This window comes from Anoplolepis gracilipes, chromosome 14 (assembly GCF_047496725.1).
Source record: "Anoplolepis gracilipes chromosome 14, ASM4749672v1, whole genome shotgun sequence".
NCBI lineage: Eukaryota > Metazoa > Arthropoda > Insecta > Hymenoptera > Formicidae > Anoplolepis > Anoplolepis gracilipes.
This window is the reverse complement of record NC_132983.1, coordinates 2458394-2476943: the sequence shown is the minus strand read 5'-3', so window position 1 is coordinate 2476943 and position 18550 is coordinate 2458394. Positions and strand designations below refer to the sequence as shown.

Genomic DNA, 18550 nt, shown 5'->3' with positions numbered 1-18550 from the left:
TCTTTTTTTCTTTTTTAATTTCTTTCTTCTATTTTTAATATCATATAATGAGAAAGTAAAGTGAGTAATATATGGTTTAAAAAAAAATAAGATGTACATATACTTTAAGTATATTAAATTCAAAACTTTTTAAGACTGATTGTAAAATGCTTCAAATTTGTTTAGATTTTTGAAAAAGTACTCTTATGCACATAGATTTTTTAAATATAATTACAATATAAATATTGTTGCATTTGTGCCAGAAGATTGTAAAGTCAATAGAATTGCATCCGTGTCGAAATTGGATCGAGAAAGATCAGTAACGAAAAAGAAAAAATTATAAAATTAATTAAAGTTTATGAAATAAAATAAGAAAGAGAATTATCATAATAAATTAATAAAATTAAATTACAATTTATAAATATAATTTAATAATAAATGATATCTTCTCGCATTCTTTATAAAATGCGAATCTTTCTTGTGAAATTTCTCTCATTAAATTAAATTAAATCGAATTCGATTTTAATGTAAAAAATTTATTTTCTCAATTTTAATTATTATATCACGATCGGTAACGAATTTTAGTTAACGAATGGAAACTCAATGTGAACACCACACAACGGCGTAAAAATGTATCTCGTTCCTTCGTTGCAGTTTTACCTTTAAATGATAATATGTGTACGTTGCTTGATCGGTATAGATTGATTAAATTAATTTATAATAAAAAAATTATTATAAATTATCGTTTATAATTTTTATTTTTAGCAAAATCATGTGAAATTGAAACTGTGTGATTTTTGACTAAAAGATTACACTAATATGATACAGCTTTTATAGTTATGTTTATCTATCTACTTTGATCATATTAATCTTCTTTTCTATCAAAAAAAAAAAAAGAAAAAATATTTTATCACGATGCGAATTTTTGAAAGAAAACAAAAATAACCAATATGACAAACAACTACGACAAATACGATAAAAAATTGTTATTATTGATGAATTATTATTTTTGATACTTTATATCTGATGAAAAATTTTATCAAATGTTACATTGATTAGATAAATTTGATTGGATCTTCAGTCTTTTGAGCCATTTATCAGAGAATAACATAGTTAATGTTTAATTAATTTTATATGCAATAAAATCGCGATTTTCATCCGTTTATGATAATTAATACCATGATAACTGACAAAAAACTTTATAAAATATCTTTATAAATTAACATTGATTCGATCTTGATTCTTTCGATTTGTTTATCAATGATACAAAATATATTTAATCATAATATTTATTAATTTTATGCAAATAAAAACACGATCGTGATCCGTTTATTAGAATATTTTAATTATTTTGATGTGCGTAGATAAGCGATGGAAATCCCGTCCTTCACGGCAAACAAACATCGTAAAGTGCAGTATCGTTTTTATAGCAAATGCATCTTGAAGTTTGTTTATAAATATCGAACAAACATTATATAACATATCATATAATTTTGTACAATTTTTCTTCACGTAGAATATAAATACGCGCGCGCGCGCGAGATAATTGTTAAAACAAATATAATATATTACAACTTCACATATACACATCACATGTTACATATACAAGATTTTTAATTAATTAGTAACGTAAAGGCTCTATAATATTATAACAATAACCATAAAATATTTGCCATTGGAGCAATAATATGTGAATATACAGAGGTAACTTATTATGAGATTTAGTATTGTAGTAACATCGCATCTATTTATAAAAATAAAATTTTTCAAGTTTTTTAATGTTTAATATCTGTGTTTGAATGAAGTATGCGTATGATACTTTGCTCAGGAGAGCAAAATATCATACATCATTAAAATACAGATTTTTTGATAATGAGTTAAAAATTGGATTGCATTATCTTAGCATTCGCTTCTTTGATCAATTATTATTTCGTAAACATTTTTTGGATTATGAAATGCACTGAGTATGCATTATCACGTGAGTACTTACACTGATAATCAAGCAATATTTAAACGGTGGCACTTACAGTATTGCATCTCTCCGATGATAAATACCAGTGACTTGTCTTAGGCATGCCGTGGAATCGTCAGTGACGCACGAGCGTCGGTCGGTGAAAAGTGAGTTAAACGGCGCAAGATCGAAGCTGAAAGAAACGCGACGTAAAATTAAATCGTTCAGAGAATGTGGTCATTAATATTTGTGACGACCTTGGCATTGAGCAGTGCTATAGCGAAGACAGTGAACTTACCGAGTAATGTACGTGTAAACTCTATGTATCTCATACATTATGTAAATGTATTATAATGTGTTTGTGACTGACATTACAGACTTACGAAGAGTTTTATCTCGTTAACGATTTTTCGCTCGTATGAAGAATCCAATTAATCGATGGATCAATCTTGACGAGATTTTTTTAAATAAAATGTTTTTACATTAAGTGAATAAATGCAATCTCAAAAAAAAAAAGAAAATAATAATGATAGTTTTAGAAAAAGAAAATATTGGAACAATGATAGCAACTTAACGTTATATTTTCAAAAAGATAATGGGACTTCCTTAGGGTTATTCCTTATAAATCAAATCAATTTATTACTTGTGCACCATTAATTAGAAACTTTTAGATCGTTGATTCCATTCTAAAAATGGAGATACCGTGCTTTGAATAAAGAAGAACGCCATATTTAATTTAATAAAATAAAACAGCCATAATGCATAATATAACACACGCACAATATATATATGTTCGCGTAATTCGTAAAATTTGAATGCATGTCATAAAGTAGATAGTTTGATTCTACCGATTATCCTCGACCTCGTATCCTAGATAGAACGATCGTTGAGATTGAATCGAAAGCTAAAACGTTACTTGAATTTAAAGTCACTTTTCACGTAGGTACTTTAGACAAAACTGTGCTTCTATTTTTAAAGCATAATTGAATCATTTCAATCATCAACTAAATATTAAAGTGCAATTAAATTATATATGGTATAAGAAGTCTCATATGAAAGGAAATTCGCGTAAATGTAATTATACATTGAGTATGTATATAGATACACTCTCTATTTTATCTGCGTTTATTCCGAGAAACGATAAAAAAAAAATTATCACATCTCTGCGCCGTGCGTGTATTTCTGCTTAGACATGTAAATTGATTCTTATGATTAATCTGTCAAAGATGAATATAGGAATAGCGATATATACATATTAAGTAGACGAAGATAGGAGACGAAAAACAGACGGGAATCAGCTGCTTGTATGACAACCAGCCTCGAGCGCCGGTTATTACATTTCCGTTAAAATTCGCTAACCGGCTCACAAGAATGTAACAAAAAATATAAATGTACGACATGAAAGTCTGTAACTTGAAAGCGTATATATATATGTAACACGCTTTACTTAGATTAAGAGACTGCAGGCCAATATGAATTTAATTGGAGAAAATATTCAGATATTAGAAAATATATATCTCCAAAATAAAATATACATAATTGAAAAATAAATTATACTTATTGTTAGAATAAAATTTTTGCGCACTAAAAACAACGCTTGCTCTTACTCGCCAATTTTCTAATTTATTCTTAAATCTTACAAAGAGTTTATATATTATATTTAATTTATACATAATTGAATATAATAAAAAATAAATATATAGTTAAAAGTTGTGCGAAAATATGATAATTGAAATAAGTGATATTCTAGAAATTTTTAATTACTATATCATATTACTTTCAATAAATATTTTAGCAAGAGTTAAAAAAAAATATTAATACAGGACACATGGCAGTATAGTTTCGAGGTTGATTACGAAAACAATCAATTCCTATTGGATGGAAAACCTTTCCGGTATGTTTCCGGCAGTTTTCATTACTTCCGTGCACCCAGACAGTATTGGAGGGATCGTTTAAGGAAAATGCGAGCCGCGGGACTTAACGCGGTCTCCACGTAAGTCTTAATTTTACATCGGCGCAACGTAATAATCTAGGCTTATTCGAAGCAGAATATATTTCGATGGGATTAAATGTTTCTATTTATTTCCAAAACATATAGTTATGTCGAGTGGAGTCTTCACGAACCAGAGCCAGGTCAGTTTAATTGGGTCGGCGATGCGGATCTAATAGAATTTTTAAATATCGCGCAAGAGGAAGATTTGCTCGTATTGTTACGACCGGGTCCTTACATTTGCGCGGAAAGAGATTTGGTAAATTTATTACTTAGCAAGACAAATTATAGCGAGAGACTTAATTAGATAATTTTGGTATATTTGCTGTGTATCAAATAGATATTTTATTAATATTATATCTGATATATCAAAATATTCGATATATCATATCTGCTCTTAGGGTGGTCTACCATATTGGTTGCTTCGTGAAGTGCCGAATATAAAGCTACGCACAAAAGATACAGGTGAGATGTAACTTTTTTACGTGCTGTAAATGTGTACAAAATGAGAGGGACTGTGTGTCTTTTCGATTTAAAAAAGTACCGAGTTCTTTCTTCAATTAAGTGCACTTTATTTTCTCTGATATTGTGCGTGATTTAAAAATGAAGTGTCATGTGCAACGACCCGCCACTTCCGTGATAAGAGATAAGAGTCTTTTATCTCTCTATAATGATTCTCTTCTTTCCTCTGTCATTTGTCATCGCTTAAATACACCGACAATGCTGAATAATTGAAAACGACACATTATTAGGCGAGCTAATTAAACGTAATTTTATCGTCTACTGATTTTTCCACTTCCGTAGCTTTCATGAACTATGCCACAGCGTATTTGAATCAGGTATTAGAAAAAGTCAAGCCGCTTTTGAGAGGCAACGGGGGACCGATAATCATGGTGCAGGTAATAAATTTGTACTTTCGAGAGAACCAATGTTATTATTATGCGATTTATGCAATATCAGAGGTTATCTTTTAAAGTATTGATTACATGCTCTGAGATAATATATTTAACGCACGTTTATCGTTCTATACTGATTTCGGATTACGGTCTCAATACATTATACTTATACACGAAAATTACGATTGACATCTTAATCAGCAGTGATTTAAATGCATCTACAAGAGTTGTGCAAAAAAAAAAAAATTGATTCTAATAATTTTCTTTATAATTAATAATAAATATAATAATTGTGTGATTGACAAAATTAACATATATTTATTTATTACTTTGACTTTAAGAACATTTATGTATTAGTTATAAATTCCACGGTTTTCGTTTCATCATTTATGTTAACAGATAGAGAATGAATATGGAAGTTACGATGCTTGCGATACCGAGTATACGGACATGTTGAAAGAAATCGTTGCCCAAAAAGTCGGCAATAAGGCTCTTTTATACACGACGGATGGTGCATCCGCGTCCATGCTCCGATGCGGTTTCGTACCTGGTGCATACGCCACCATCGATTTCGGGACATCCGTTAATGTTACCAATAGTTTTCAATCTATGCGTCTCTATCAGCCACGAGTAAGCAGCGATATATCGATATATGTTTACGAAATTATGAATCTCGAAACATTTAATTACACTTTGCAAAAAAAAAACTCCCGTAGGGTCCCTTGGTGAATTCCGAATTTTATCCAGGCTGGTTAACTCACTGGGGGGAAACCTTCCAGAGGGTGAAAACCGAAGCTGTCACGAAGACATTGAGGGAAATGCTCGCTTTAGGTGCTTCCGTTAATATTTACATGTTCTACGGTGGTACAAACTTTGCTTTTACTTCCGGTTAGTCAGTTTCCTCTTAATATTTCGCGAATCGATAATCAATAAAATATTTGCAATTTACGATGAGATTTGTTATATATCAAAATGGATTTTACTTAACGTAATCATTATTGACAGGCGCAAACGGCGGTGTAGGTGTATATAGTCCACAGATAACGTCTTACGATTATGACGCTCCTTTGACCGAAGCTGGAGATCCGACAGATAAATACTTTGCTATAAGAAATGTCATCGGTGAGGTATGTTTTTTTTTTTTTTTTTGCAATATTACTGTATCGTACCTTCACTTAGATATTTAGAACCAAAGTTGCGGTCTCTTATTATTTTAGAAAAGCTGCACTAGATATTATTATTATACACATTAATGTTGAACAAGTCAGTTCATGCCTATTGAAATTACAGTACCTGTCATTGCCAAACATGTCTCTTCCAACCGCATCTCCGAAAGGCAATTACGGTCCGGTATTACTGGAACCGACACAGAAGCTGTTCGACAGTCAATCCTCGTTCGTGGTGAGCTGGGCGACCGGCAACAAACCTGAAACTTTCGAATATTTATCTGTGAATCAAGGTTTTGTACTTTACGAGACGGATTTGCCGCATTCTGTCTCCGATCCAGCTATACTGCGTGCAATCGTGAAAGACAGAGCGCTGGTTTACGTTGATGGTCGATTATCCGGCACACTGAGTCGCATAGATAAGATGTTTACTATACCACTCGAGAGTCCTTACGGTCGTCGTCTGAGTTTATTAGTGGAGAATCAAGGGCGTTTGAATTTCGGCAACGAAATCCACGATTTTAAGGTATTATATGAGCTCTTGAAAAGGTGTTTGTATACAAGCGTTTTAACACAGATTAAAATGATGAGATTTACAGTCGTGATTTTTAACATAAAAAATTATACCACTAATTTGTTCCTTGCATTGTCTCTCAGGGTGTATCAAACGTGACTATCAGTGGAACGTCATTGATTAATTGGAATATGACGGGTTACGCGTTCACCGATGTGTCATCTCTTGGAGATGTGTCGACTATAGACGTAGAGAGCGGAACTTTACACAACGGTCCGGTATTTCTTCGGGGACGATTCACGATTATTGGACAACCGTTGGACACATTTTTGGACACTACCGGCTGGGGCAAAGGGGTGGCTTTCGTGAACGGTCATAATCTCGGCAGATATTGGCCATTGGTCGGCCCGCAAATAACTCTGTACGTTCCGGCTCCGTATCTGCGTACAGGCGAGAATGAGTTGATTTTGTTGGAACTAGAATATGTGTCGCAGACAAGGAAGATGAAGTTTCAATCCGTACCAAACTTGAATGTAGGATCGCCAAGCTCGGATAGATAAAAAAAAAAATAATATTAATAAAATAATGTTAAAAAACGAAACTCTTATACGAATAATTTCAGATATTAGAATAAGTATGTGAAAGAGTATGGTTCGCTACTATATTTATGTCCATTTGAAGAGTATATTTCTAAAAAAATATATTTAACTATATATGATTTTTGCTCAGATATTATAATTAACGAAAGAGAGAAATTAAATAAATTGTCCATTCTAAAATTAATATTAATTAATTATACCTATTAATTAATTAATAATTTTGTTTTTATGTAAACAATTAAAATTACGAATGATAAGAAACGTTATCGCGAAGATATTCTATCATAAGGTAGATTAATTCGGAATATTTTATGGGACAAGAATGACATATTTTCTTAAAGAGAGTTTTACAGACGTATTTTACGGTTTAAATTAACGATCCGAAATTGCTCGTTTTTTATTTGATCTATTGGGAGTTTAATCGCTTCGAGAGAGAATACGCCATCCGGATATCAAAGACGTGAAAAGAACATTACAGGAACATTTAACGACGGTTTCTACGATACAGAAATCGATCAGCCACCATAATACCGCGGCGCTACTCGGCAAAAATATGCACATTGTTGTCTATGGTCGATGAAGAACCGATTTATAAAGATCCCGGGAGCATTCAATGGCTTTAATATCCTTTGCGTTGACAAATGAGGGGCCCGCACGGCAGGACGTCCGATAGTTCGAAGCGACGAATTATCCTACCTCCGTTTCGCGTGTCGTTACAGACGAATATCACGGATAATAATGAATACAGGATGACGAAGCAGTATACCTGCTTCATAAACATCATCTGTACGATAGAGTTCCCCTGAAAGTCTAATGAGCAAATGTACATTTTTACGCCGTTGTAAAATAACTGTAAGCAAATAAATATTAAAGACCGAAAAATGTTATGAATATATATGACCAACTATATAAAAAGAATATTTATCTGACGTCAAGTTGCTTGCGATTCGGAAGTGTTTGTTATAAGTCACAATAGACTACATTTGTTGCGTTTTAGATTTGAATAGATATTCGTATACTTTACATTGTTCCAGCTCTTTGTTCAGGATTTAACCATACGACACAGTCACAGTAAACTTTTCGAAATCAAAATGATTAATAAAAATTTAGAAAAAGAAACCAAGACGCATATAGTGATTAATATTATCTTATAGTGACCTATTAAGTAATTAAAAATGATTTTCAGATTTACTTCTATATGCGATATATACGATTATGACAAAATTAATAACAATAAAATATAATAATTGAATAGAATTCTATAGAAAAAAATTATATTAAAAAAGAGATTTTAATTCTTTTGATTTGTACGAAAGTTTATTGATTTAGTAACGTTAACGTTAAAATATTAATATATAAGAAGAAACGTTGAATTTAAACATTCTGTGTTCTCTTCTTACCGTATTATATTGAACTTCTATTGTGTTTTCTATTATAATGGTTAGTATCAGACAGGGTCAACATGAATATAAGGCGGTCATATTATTTCAAAAACTAAAAGTCATTGATGTGTCTGAACTTATACAAGTAATTATTATGTTACAGATTTAATATTTTTATGTATAGTTTAAGAATATCTCTAGAACATAACGTAAACATCTAGTATTGATGATGTAACGTTTTGATAAAATAAACAACTGATTTTGGATTTTTCTGAAAATAAAGACGGATTTTTTTTTATATTATTAAATAGAATATTATTTTTTTTAAATAACGACAAAATATTATTTTTACTCATGTGATACGTTGCTATCGCAATTTTCACTTATACAAGTGCCGTTGTTTTTTAAATTTTATTTTACATTATTTAATTCTTTTATGTCTATATTTTTAAAAGCCTTTATATTTTACATTAGATGATAATTCCTTTTCATATTACACACATTTTGTAGTATAATATTACTTTTAGACGAATCATAAATCTGATCGCTTTTTTTTTACTATTGCCTTTTAACAACACCTATATCGCGAGAATGATTTGAATACAAGATGTTTCGAGATGTGCCACATGCGCATTTGCAAAGTATATTATCCAAACTCCGCCCTAGATGAAAACGCCGCCTTTGACATGCGCCGGAGGGTCTCGTTTGCGACTGCACCACTTCTTACCTCTAATCTGATCGCGTTTAATCTGATCAAAGTGTTAAAATGCTGCTCATGTAATTCGGTGGTGCGTTAGATCCGTTTATTCGTCGTGAAATAATAATTACAATTCTGCGAACAATTACTCGTGTAAATTGACACATCATCGAAAATAAGAAGCTATCGTAATGTCCGGTAAGAGTAGAAAATTATGAAAAAAAATTGTGTTACAAATATCCCTCTAAATAAACGAAAGAATCTTAATAAACTTATAAATATTATAAATTCATTACTTATTGAAATATGAATGATTGTATTGTTGTCACTATAATAGATTGGTGAAATATTTTATGTCATCATTACAATTTAATCAAGTGAATAATATATATTAATAGTATGGAACGCAATGCAAAATGCACCGTTGGATTTGAGTAGAAATGGGGCTGCATGGAAAAGTGATGTTGCTAATGCTTTTAAATTTCAACGATGTCTTCCTTGTCAAGCTTGTGGTAAAAGTTTCGATAGACCTTCACTTTTAAAAAGACATCTGCGAACTCATACAGGTAAATTTTGAGAAAAATGTCAAAAGTTTGTCTCCTTTTTAATGTAATCTCTCATAATATATATTTTCTTAAGATTTTACTATTCTTAAAATAATAATATTGTTGACGATATATGTATAATATTGAATATAATAAGTAATACTAAATTTATTTTTGAATCTAATATTTAATAATTTGTTGTGATACACGTAATGATTTATTTATAAAAAATTGTGTTCTCGCTTTGTTATTGAGCCTTTTTCTAATTGTGAATTAAAAAGAATAGAAAATTTAAACATTGAACACATTCTCCACATATCCTAATCTACGTAATACTGATATTCATAAAAATATCAAATTATAATTAAATAATAAATAATAAATATAATTGAATAAAAATATGATGAAATAATAATTAAATAAGAAGATTGTTTAAAAATTTAGAAAAAAAGTGTTATATAAGATTGTATTTGAAAATTTGCTTTTTTTATATTTTTGCAACATTTATATCATAAAATACATATTATTTTAAAAAATATTTATATATTATTTTAGGAGAGAAACCACATGGCTGCACAATATGTGGTAAAATGTTCAGCACAAGCAGCTCGTTAAATACTCACATTAGGATTCATACTGGTGAACGTCCTCACGAATGTCCGATGTGTGGAAAGCGCTTCACCGCCTCTTCGAATTTGTATTATCATCGCATGACACATTATAAGGTATCTTTCTCTATTTCAATTGTAATCTGTAAGAAATAGTTTTTATCAGGAAAAGATATTCTAATTATCTAATACTACAATAATTATAAATATAAATTGTAAACAAATACGATATCTATATTTTAACGTGTACAACGTTTCGATATATAATATAATATAAATTGAAATGCAGGAGAAGCCACATAAATGTGCCGAGTGTGGACGATCCTTTCCAACTCCTGGTGATTTAAGGGCTCACGGCTATTCTCATACTGGTAACTGGCCATTACGTTGTCTAGTATGTAACAGAGGATTTTGCAAAGTTGGCGCCTTACATCATCATATGAAATCACACGGTAATGCGTTCTCTATGATAAGGATAAGGATTTTATCCATTTATCATTTATTTTGCAATCGATCTTATGAAAATATACTAATAACTACTTCTTTTAATCTAATCATTTTTTAATCGATAAAATCTCTCTAGTTAATCCCAAGTTATCTCTCAAGTTAATGCACATATTGATAAAATTCTTTTGAAGACATGCTTGTAAATAGACATAGAATAATTCAAGTGATGTTTAGAAGAATCTATAAACTTCTGTATCGAAACATTGCATGTCGTTTTTGAGTTAACAATTTAAAAAAATTTTTTTACTTAAAAAATATTGTGTCGCTTTTATCTGATAATTATGATGAAGACAGCTTGTGTAACACGTTATAGCTTGAGAAGCCGAATATAATTATGTGAAGTTAATAAAATGTGATGAATTTTTTTTCTAACTATATAACGCGATTTATACATATTTTTTTATTAAATATACATAACAAATCGTAAAATTAAACAACTATTTATCTGTAAAATTCTTTCTTTACAGGCGATCATTCCTATCGTTGTAATATCTACAATCAGAAGCCTCCCATGATCAATAATTTACGAATTTATGAACATCAATACAATTCTCATGTGTCAAGTAACAGTGCAACTGATTATATGAATATGCATAATGGTATTGCAAACATAGAAATTATCAAGTTCGAAAGTCTCCGTAACAATTACATGCAATTACCAATATATCCATTGTCTTCCTGGATGCCATCACAATTTCAAAATTAATTCAATTGTGTTACATTGGTGTACGCGAGACTATATAAACCATTATTTATTTATTATAAAATGATAAAAAATCTTAATATAACAAATATTTCTTAATATTATTTATTCAATATTTATTAATAGTTATATACAGTAATATAAAATAAAAATAGAATATTATACGAGTAAATAATCTTTTATGTTCTTCTTCTTAAGCTTCTTTTTCCTCTAACGTATATATATTTGTTTATCTCATTTTAAATATAAAAAAAGAAATGTCTAACATATTATATAATATTTCTATTTTATGTGTATTAGAAATCTAAATGCATATATAAAAAATTTAATTCTATTAAAAAAATATTACAAGATCTTATATATTATATGGCATTATATAATGGTATAAAAATATAATTTTGTTACTTATTCGCTACATGTGTGTATAAAATTAAACGATAAAATAATTATTATTCTATATCTTATTGATAGCAACATATACCCATCGTTTTAAAATTGCGAGAGTTTTAGATTACATGTTTTAGAATACACGTTTTTCTCTCTCTCTGCGTTTTATTTCCTGGGAACGCGACAATATGTTGGAACTGTAACTTTCTTCGATTCTTCCATCAGACGGCAAGATTATCATAATTGCGAGGTTTTTATACGAGAATATTTGCTACGTTATATCAAGTTGCTAATGACTGTCATTAACTTTACTAAGTTGTGGGGACGCAATGTTGGGGGATGCACACCGCAGTATCTTACGAACCTTTGTCGCGTTTATTTCGATTTATAATAGTTATTTTATCGACGAGAGCAATAAATTAAAGTTATACACTCCGTAGAAATTAATACTAATATTTACACATGTAAAGTTGCACGAGCATATATGTTAGAAATAGATAAAAAAATCTAAAAAAAATATACGTCCAGAGTTCTGATAAGAAAATAAAGTAACGCGAAGTGATAAAGTTTGTGGCGTTAAAATGAAATAGACTCGGCTAATAACGACTTCAATTACAAAGAAGGATTATATTATATTCGTTTTAAAATCTCTCGCCATTGAAAGGAACGATTCAGCAAAGGGAGAATGTGAAATTTTGCTTACTACTGTATAATTTGATTTCCAAGCGTCAAAGACTTATCATACATATATCATACGCTTGTGTTATTATACGTTACTATTTTTTGTATTTAAGTACATAAAATTTCGCATTTTTTTTCTCTTCATTTTTTAATAATTAAGAAATTTTAAAAAGCGCAAATTTTTTTCACGCAAGTCTTTCTTCAAAAATGCAATTGTTATCTCTCAATTTTTTATTATATACCTTAAGTGGTGTGTGGCGACCGATCGAATGGACATCGAAATGTTCAAAATGCTTGTATAATGTGTTCACTCTCTCTACGATATACTTGTTGAACTTTTCGGTGCTAACTCAGTTAATGGATATCATTCTTGTTGTTGATAATATAAGCGATTTTGCTACGACCTCCTTAATGTTTCTCGCGGCTGTCGCTTGCTTTTGTAAAGCGGCTACTGCCGTAATTCGGCGCGATGAAATTATTAACTTGGTCAAAACACTGCAAGAAAGACCATGTAAACCCAGTAGCAAAGAAGAGATTAACATCCAGATGAAATACGATAATTTAATCAGGTATCTAATATATCCAAATATAATTTCCGACAATACAAATCTTGCGTTTGATAAACAGATAAGTCGTTTAATTAAAATTAGCAATTATTATAATTTAAATATAGGTTTAGAAGCTTGTATATCAATAAAGTTAAATAAATTTTACAAAAAAATTAATTTAATTTATTTTAATTTTAAAAAATTTAACTAAAATTATAATCAGTAAAAGTAATCATTGACAATAAAATATATTACATCTTAAATATTATACATATTCATTGAAATTCTAATTTATCCTTATTTGTAATAAAATAGAGATCAAATTATAGAAATGTGAATAAAATTTAATTGCTATATTTCTAACAATTGTATATTTACGCGAAGAATATAAATTTCTGATACAAAACTTTTTATTTGTCATTACGTTAAATCGATTTAATGTTATATTATATATTGGTATTTCAATTTTTGTTTCAAATTTGCAGAACATATTCTATAAGTTACACGATACTGGCATCGTTCTCTGCCACTGGTGCTACAATAGGAGAAGTCCTCGCGATTTTAAAAGGCGAATTACCTTACAGGGGATGGGTGCCTTATGACATTTACTCTTCGCTTGTTTTATTCTGGCTTACGTCCCTTCAAGAAATGCTGGCTCTAGGTATTGGTACGATCGTGAATATTGCTACGGAGACCTTGGTATTAGGATTTTGCTTACAAATATGTTCGCAAATTGAAATTCTCAAACATCGTCTTCGAATAGCGATACAAGCTGATGAAAAGGAAGAAAGTTACGATAGCAAGAAAAGCAGATTCTTAGAACACATTCGTTATCATTTGTGTATAATCAGGTAAGAGTCAAGCAGATGAAAAAGTTGTTTTTATACAATATCTTTATAAAAGTTCTGTCAAATCTAAATAAATGTTCTGTCAAATTTAAATAATATTTAAATACTTGATGCATCTAAACATTGCTAATAAATATATGTTATCCTGTGACTATTAAGTTGATTAAAAAACGGCAAAAGTTACTATTTGTACTGTATATGTGTATAAATTTCACATCACTATATTAATAAAAGAAAAAAAAATTTTATTAATCATAAATTTGAACGGATAAAACAAATTTTTGCTTATTCAAATCGAGGGAAAGATGGATCATTGGATTTATGTTTATTTGTTCACTGACTCCAGTTTAGGTCCCGAATTTTTATGAAATTTTGTTTCCGATTAGAAATCGCGGAAGCACATGCAGCAAATTGCATGCACAATTTATATACAGTTTATTATAATAGGCGTATATCGACAGATTTGCCAAAATGGTCAATCAAGTATTCAACCAAGTACTCTTTGTCCAATTTTTCGCCAGCATATTAATATTGTGTACAAGCGTGTACCATCTGTCATCTCATGTAACACTTGTGGACTTTGTGAAATTAGTTATCTACACATTTTGCATGTTTGTGCAGATCTTTGTTTACTGTTGGGCTGGAAATGAAGTTATACTCAAAGTAAATCATAATTTTTCTACATGTAAAGAAGCGTATTTAGAGACAAAAAAAAATCATTATTACAACAGAAAGAATGATAATTTAATTATATATTAAGCCTTTCTATTTGTGCAGAGCACTACATTGAGTGAGGCGATATATGAAATAAATTGGACATCGGTAACGATCAGCGAACAAAAGGATCTGTTGATGATAATGAAACGTAGTACGAGACCTATCAAATTTACAAGTAGCTTTTTAGTGACGCTATCTCTGGAGTCTTACACTAACGTCAGTATTACAATTGATATTTTCTTTGACACTGTTTAGAATAAATAGTGTCTACGACTCATATATACTATATAAAACTCTATACTCAAATACTATATAAAATTTTATTTTATTTTATAGATTCTCAAAACATCTTACTCTGCGTTTAATGTTTTGCAGCAATCTTGAGATGCAAATCATGAAGTTTGTTCTTTCACAATGCACAGATGTATACGATAATATTTCACGAATAAATCATTTGTCAGTGTACGAAATTATTATTCATAAAGCGAATATACAAATCAAAATGCATCTTAAATAATACGCATAGATATTTTAGATATTATAATTATATAAAAAATATATATATAATATAAAAAAAAAAAATATATATATATATACCCTATAAGCTCATAATATTATATAATATTTAAGGTATATTCTTAGATTATTATATCTTCTAAAAATATACTTTGAATATATCTTAAATATTATATAATATTATGCGCTTATAAGGTATATATATTATTTTTTTTTTCTTCAAGTAAAATTATATAAAGTTTTATATCACATATTTAATTGAATTCCCAATGTTATAGATGCTGGGAGAAAATAATTTTTTCATATTTTTTAAAAATGACTTAATATCATGGGATGAAATATCATATGGTGAAATATACGATGTTTATATAAATACATTTTTAAAGATTAAAATATTTAATTTTATAAAAAATTCTTTACAAATTTATTTTAATAGAATATACACTTTTTATAAAACTATTCTTGAATTTGCATACACATTATTATTATTTATTGCGAAATTTTCCATATGCGAATTTTCTATGAATAAAAAATCTCTAAAAAACATTTTTATCTGGAAATAATCGATTACGCAGTTATAAGAGACATTACTATTATATCGAATTGCTGATGATTATCATCATGGCAGCAGTTAACTTTTTAAATAAAACGCCGCGATGTAGTAATATATTTATAATTGTAATTTTTGAAATATGAATTAGTGTCATTTTTTACTTGATGCTATCCTGATAATTTGCCGATTTTTGATAATTTAAAGTTTTGCAATTCAAAAATTACTCTAAGATCTATAAAATTCCAATAATCGTGAAAATTTCTTTATATCATGATTCTCTTAATAATTAGAGTTTATATCTTATTTGATACCTACTTACCTCTTATTTGATTATATTTTCCTGATGTATTATTGATATTTGAAAGCTTTCTTCTTCTTTTCTTGCTAGATTTCTGTTCACTCGACGCACAGTACATTTTGAGAATTTGAAACGGAGCACACACTCTATAATCATGATGCACGAATATTTAGATACGATGCGAATGCCTAAAATTATCTGTGACAAGTACGTTTGATTTACCAATCGGGATAAAAATCTCTTTGCTCTGATTGGTTAGTCAAACGCTCACAGCGTCAAGAAGACGAGAAGAGTACAACTTCATGTGACATTATGTTCTAAGGTGGTAATGTCTCGTGTCAGCTGATACGCCGAGTATACAAAAGCATGCGGTTAGTAACCGAGATTCAGCAACATTATTAAAATATGAATGTGTATCACAATAAAAAATATTATTAATATAATAATTATTGAAGTAAACTTTTACGGAATATTGATTTACGTCTTTAAGTGAACTTTTAAAATAAAAAAGAATGTTGCTCAGCACGGTGCAGTTGTCGATCAAATCGCTTTGCGGTGTAAATTTTTTGAGATCAATCAATGTAAGATCAGAAATAAAATGCAGATATACTAGGTGGGCTAGTCGGACTCCCATCGCAATTGTCAATGAACATGACCTTTTCGATACTGATAATACTGCTGATAATATGGAAACAACAAAACCAACAGAAACCAAAATACAGGAAAAAGTTTTAAAAACACGTAAGGAAAGAACCAAAGCACAGAAAGGAAAAGAGAAGAAGAAAAAGGAGAATAAAAATGAAGTGAAAGAAGCTGTTACCACTTACACAGAAAAAGGATACACATGTCTTAAACCCAATGATAAGCTTGTAAAGTATGTTTAGTTTCTTAAATAATATATAGATCATATTTATTTAACTGTCCATGTGCAAATAGTATCACATGTATTTTTCATGTTTCAGTTCTTTAATGATAGACGTCAAAACAAGAAACAGGAGAGAAAAGAATAATAGTATGTTGTTAGAAGGCTTTCGATTGATTAAAGACGCAGTTCAAGCAGGGACAAAACCAAAAGCCATATTCTTCAGTAGATTATCTGATGTATTACCATTGTCACTACCCAAGGAAGTAAAATTGTATAAAGTTCCGTATCGTACAATTCAGTTGTGGTCTAACTTAACAACTTCTCCTGGAATACTTGGTAAAATCTCAACAGATATGGAAATAAATGTAAACCAGTTAATGTATCTTTAAAAAAATGAATATAATAATTATACATATATATAAAATTATTCTTTGATATAGGAATCTTTGAGATCCCAGATGTGGCTGTCAAACAACCTATCGATGATGCTATACCTCTGACCATTATCTGCGATAATATTAGAGAACCTGGAAATTTAGGAACTATTGTAAGAGCTGCCGCCGCAGTTGGCTGCGAAAAGTTACTGTTAATGAAAGGTAATTTACACATAAATCGCTATTAACTTTACAGTAACAAAAGATTGTCTCTTACTAATTCGTTTTTCTATTTCAGGCTGTACAGATTTATGGGATTCCAAAGTCTTGCGCAGTGCTGTTGGTGCACATTTTCGCATACCAATACATACATCTGTTGAATGGAATGAAATTCCAACATTAATAAGCAACGAGTCGATGATATTTCTAGCAGACAATAATATAGCATATGAAAATGAGTTAAAGAATAATACGGTTAATCCAGAATCAGAAGTAAGTAATGCTTCCATCGAAGCTGACGATAATGTGAAACAGATTAATTATGATGCCAATAGTGATCAAATCGTTGAAAGCAATAATCCAATAGAGAACACGATAGATGAATTGGTAGATCAGACTAAATCGCATAAACCAACTGCAAAAACTAAATCACTAGTGAAAAAGTTAATATCTCAACTTCCAGTTGAACCTTATTACACGTTAGATTTTACAAAGAAAGAAATAGTACTCGTTATTGGTGGGGAAACTGAAGGTGTAAGTCTCGAATCATGCAAATTGCTTCACGAGAGAAATTGCATTCGTGTCAATGTCCCGCTGACTAACAGCGTTGAAAGTTTAAATGTTGGTGTAGCTGTTGGTATTGTTACATTTGAAATGAAAAGACAGTTTGTGACTCAGAATATCAATGATGAATAAAATTATTCTTTTGTATGATAATTTTATATATAAATAATATTTTTTGAACCTTCCCAATCATTCTTGCATAGAAATCTTGATATAGAAAATACAATACTGATATCAAAATATTTTTTTATTTAATCAAATATTTATGATTCTTATAATTGACTTTTATTCCTATTAATGATTCTTATATATAATTTAGGACTATTAATATATTTTGTATTTTGTATTTATAATAGTTAATGTATTTATAATAGTTTAATGTTATATGTTGAAAAAAAGAAATAATAGAGAATAATTATTCTATGAATTTATTATAAATTTCA

General features: G+C 29.5%; 4 protein-coding genes across 8 annotated transcripts in view; all 4 read left to right on the top strand.

Annotated features, from left to right (window-relative positions):
• The window catches only part of LOC140673570 (uncharacterized), a 119561-nt gene extending 107832 nt beyond the window's left edge, over positions 1-11729 (top strand). Inside the window, exons 4-7 of one of the 4 annotated variants that reach the window (XM_072906590.1) lie at positions 9573-9740; positions 10275-10444; positions 10617-10779; positions 11302-11729. In XM_072906590.1, coding sequence (XP_072762691.1) covers positions 9573-9740; positions 10275-10444; positions 10617-10779; positions 11302-11540 — 740 coding nt within the window. In that variant the 3' untranslated portion in view covers positions 11541-11729. The remainder of the gene's footprint in view (positions 1-9572; positions 9741-10274; positions 10445-10616; positions 10780-11301) is intronic. The other 3 variants (XM_072906589.1, XM_072906588.1, XM_072906591.1) reach the window with 3 other exon arrangements.
• Positions 1895-8773, top strand: LOC140673562 (beta-galactosidase). Its single transcript, XM_072906563.1, has 10 exons — positions 1895-2236; positions 3754-3923; positions 4029-4179; positions 4322-4385; positions 4725-4819; positions 5216-5446; positions 5533-5704; positions 5822-5943; positions 6107-6508; positions 6640-8773. The coding sequence occupies exons 1-10, from the start codon at positions 2162-2164 to the stop codon at positions 7054-7056; spliced, it is 1899 nt and encodes a 632-aa protein (XP_072762664.1). The 5' UTR covers positions 1895-2161; the 3' UTR covers positions 7057-8773.
• Positions 11730-11880: 151 nt separating the features above from the next.
• LOC140673170 (odorant receptor 13a-like) lies at positions 11881-15179 on the top strand. 2 transcript variants are annotated; one of them, XM_072905883.1, is made up of 6 exons: positions 11881-13174; positions 13639-13814; positions 13917-14004; positions 14463-14664; positions 14779-14934; positions 15055-15179. In XM_072905883.1, the coding sequence occupies exons 1-6, from the start codon at positions 12813-12815 to the stop codon at positions 15100-15102; spliced, it is 1032 nt and encodes a 343-aa protein (XP_072761984.1). In that variant the 5' UTR covers positions 11881-12812; the 3' UTR covers positions 15103-15179. The 2 variants fall into 2 exon arrangements, with proteins under 2 accessions (XP_072761984.1, XP_072761983.1); XM_072905882.1 differs by having other exon boundaries at positions 13639-14004.
• A 1230-nt stretch (positions 15180-16409) lies between these two features.
• On the top strand, positions 16410-18260 carry LOC140673491 (rRNA methyltransferase 3, mitochondrial). Its single transcript, XM_072906473.1, has 4 exons — positions 16410-16959; positions 17048-17286; positions 17391-17546; positions 17623-18260. Exons 1-4 carry the CDS (start codon positions 16598-16600, stop codon positions 18237-18239), a joined length of 1374 nt encoding a protein of 457 aa, XP_072762574.1. The 5' UTR covers positions 16410-16597; the 3' UTR covers positions 18240-18260.
• The last annotated feature ends 290 nt before the right edge of the window (positions 18261-18550 follow it).

What these genes read in the sequence shown, in the direction of transcription:
- LOC140673562 (XM_072906563.1), top strand. Translation starts at nt 2,162, where the DNA reads ATGTGGTCATTAATATTTGTGACGACCTTGGCATTGAGCAGTGCTATA. An exon ending in GGACTTAACGCGGTCTCCAC is followed by an intron (nt 3,924 to 4,028) that starts GTAAGTCTTAAT and finishes CAAAACATATAG; the next exon opens with TTATGTCGAGTGGAGTCTTC. An exon ending in AAACTTTGCTTTTACTTCCG is followed by an intron (nt 5,705 to 5,821) that starts GTTAGTCAGTTT and finishes CATTATTGACAG; the next exon opens with GCGCAAACGGCGGTGTAGGT.
- LOC140673170 (XM_072905882.1), top strand. Translation starts at nt 12,813, where the DNA reads ATGCAATTGTTATCTCTCAATTTTTTATTATATACCTTAAGTGGTGTG. An exon ending in TATCATTTGTGTATAATCAG is followed by an intron (nt 14,005 to 14,462) that starts GTAAGAGTCAAG and finishes GTATATCGACAG; the next exon opens with ATTTGCCAAAATGGTCAATC. An exon ending in GAAATGAAGTTATACTCAAA is followed by an intron (nt 14,665 to 14,778) that starts GTAAATCATAAT and finishes CTATTTGTGCAG; the next exon opens with AGCACTACATTGAGTGAGGC.
- LOC140673491 (XM_072906473.1), top strand. Translation starts at nt 16,598, where the DNA reads ATGTTGCTCAGCACGGTGCAGTTGTCGATCAAATCGCTTTGCGGTGTA. An exon ending in CCCAATGATAAGCTTGTAAA is followed by an intron (nt 16,960 to 17,047) that starts GTATGTTTAGTT and finishes TTCATGTTTCAG; the next exon opens with TTCTTTAATGATAGACGTCA. An exon ending in AACTTCTCCTGGAATACTTG is followed by an intron (nt 17,287 to 17,390) that starts GTAAAATCTCAA and finishes TCTTTGATATAG; the next exon opens with GAATCTTTGAGATCCCAGAT.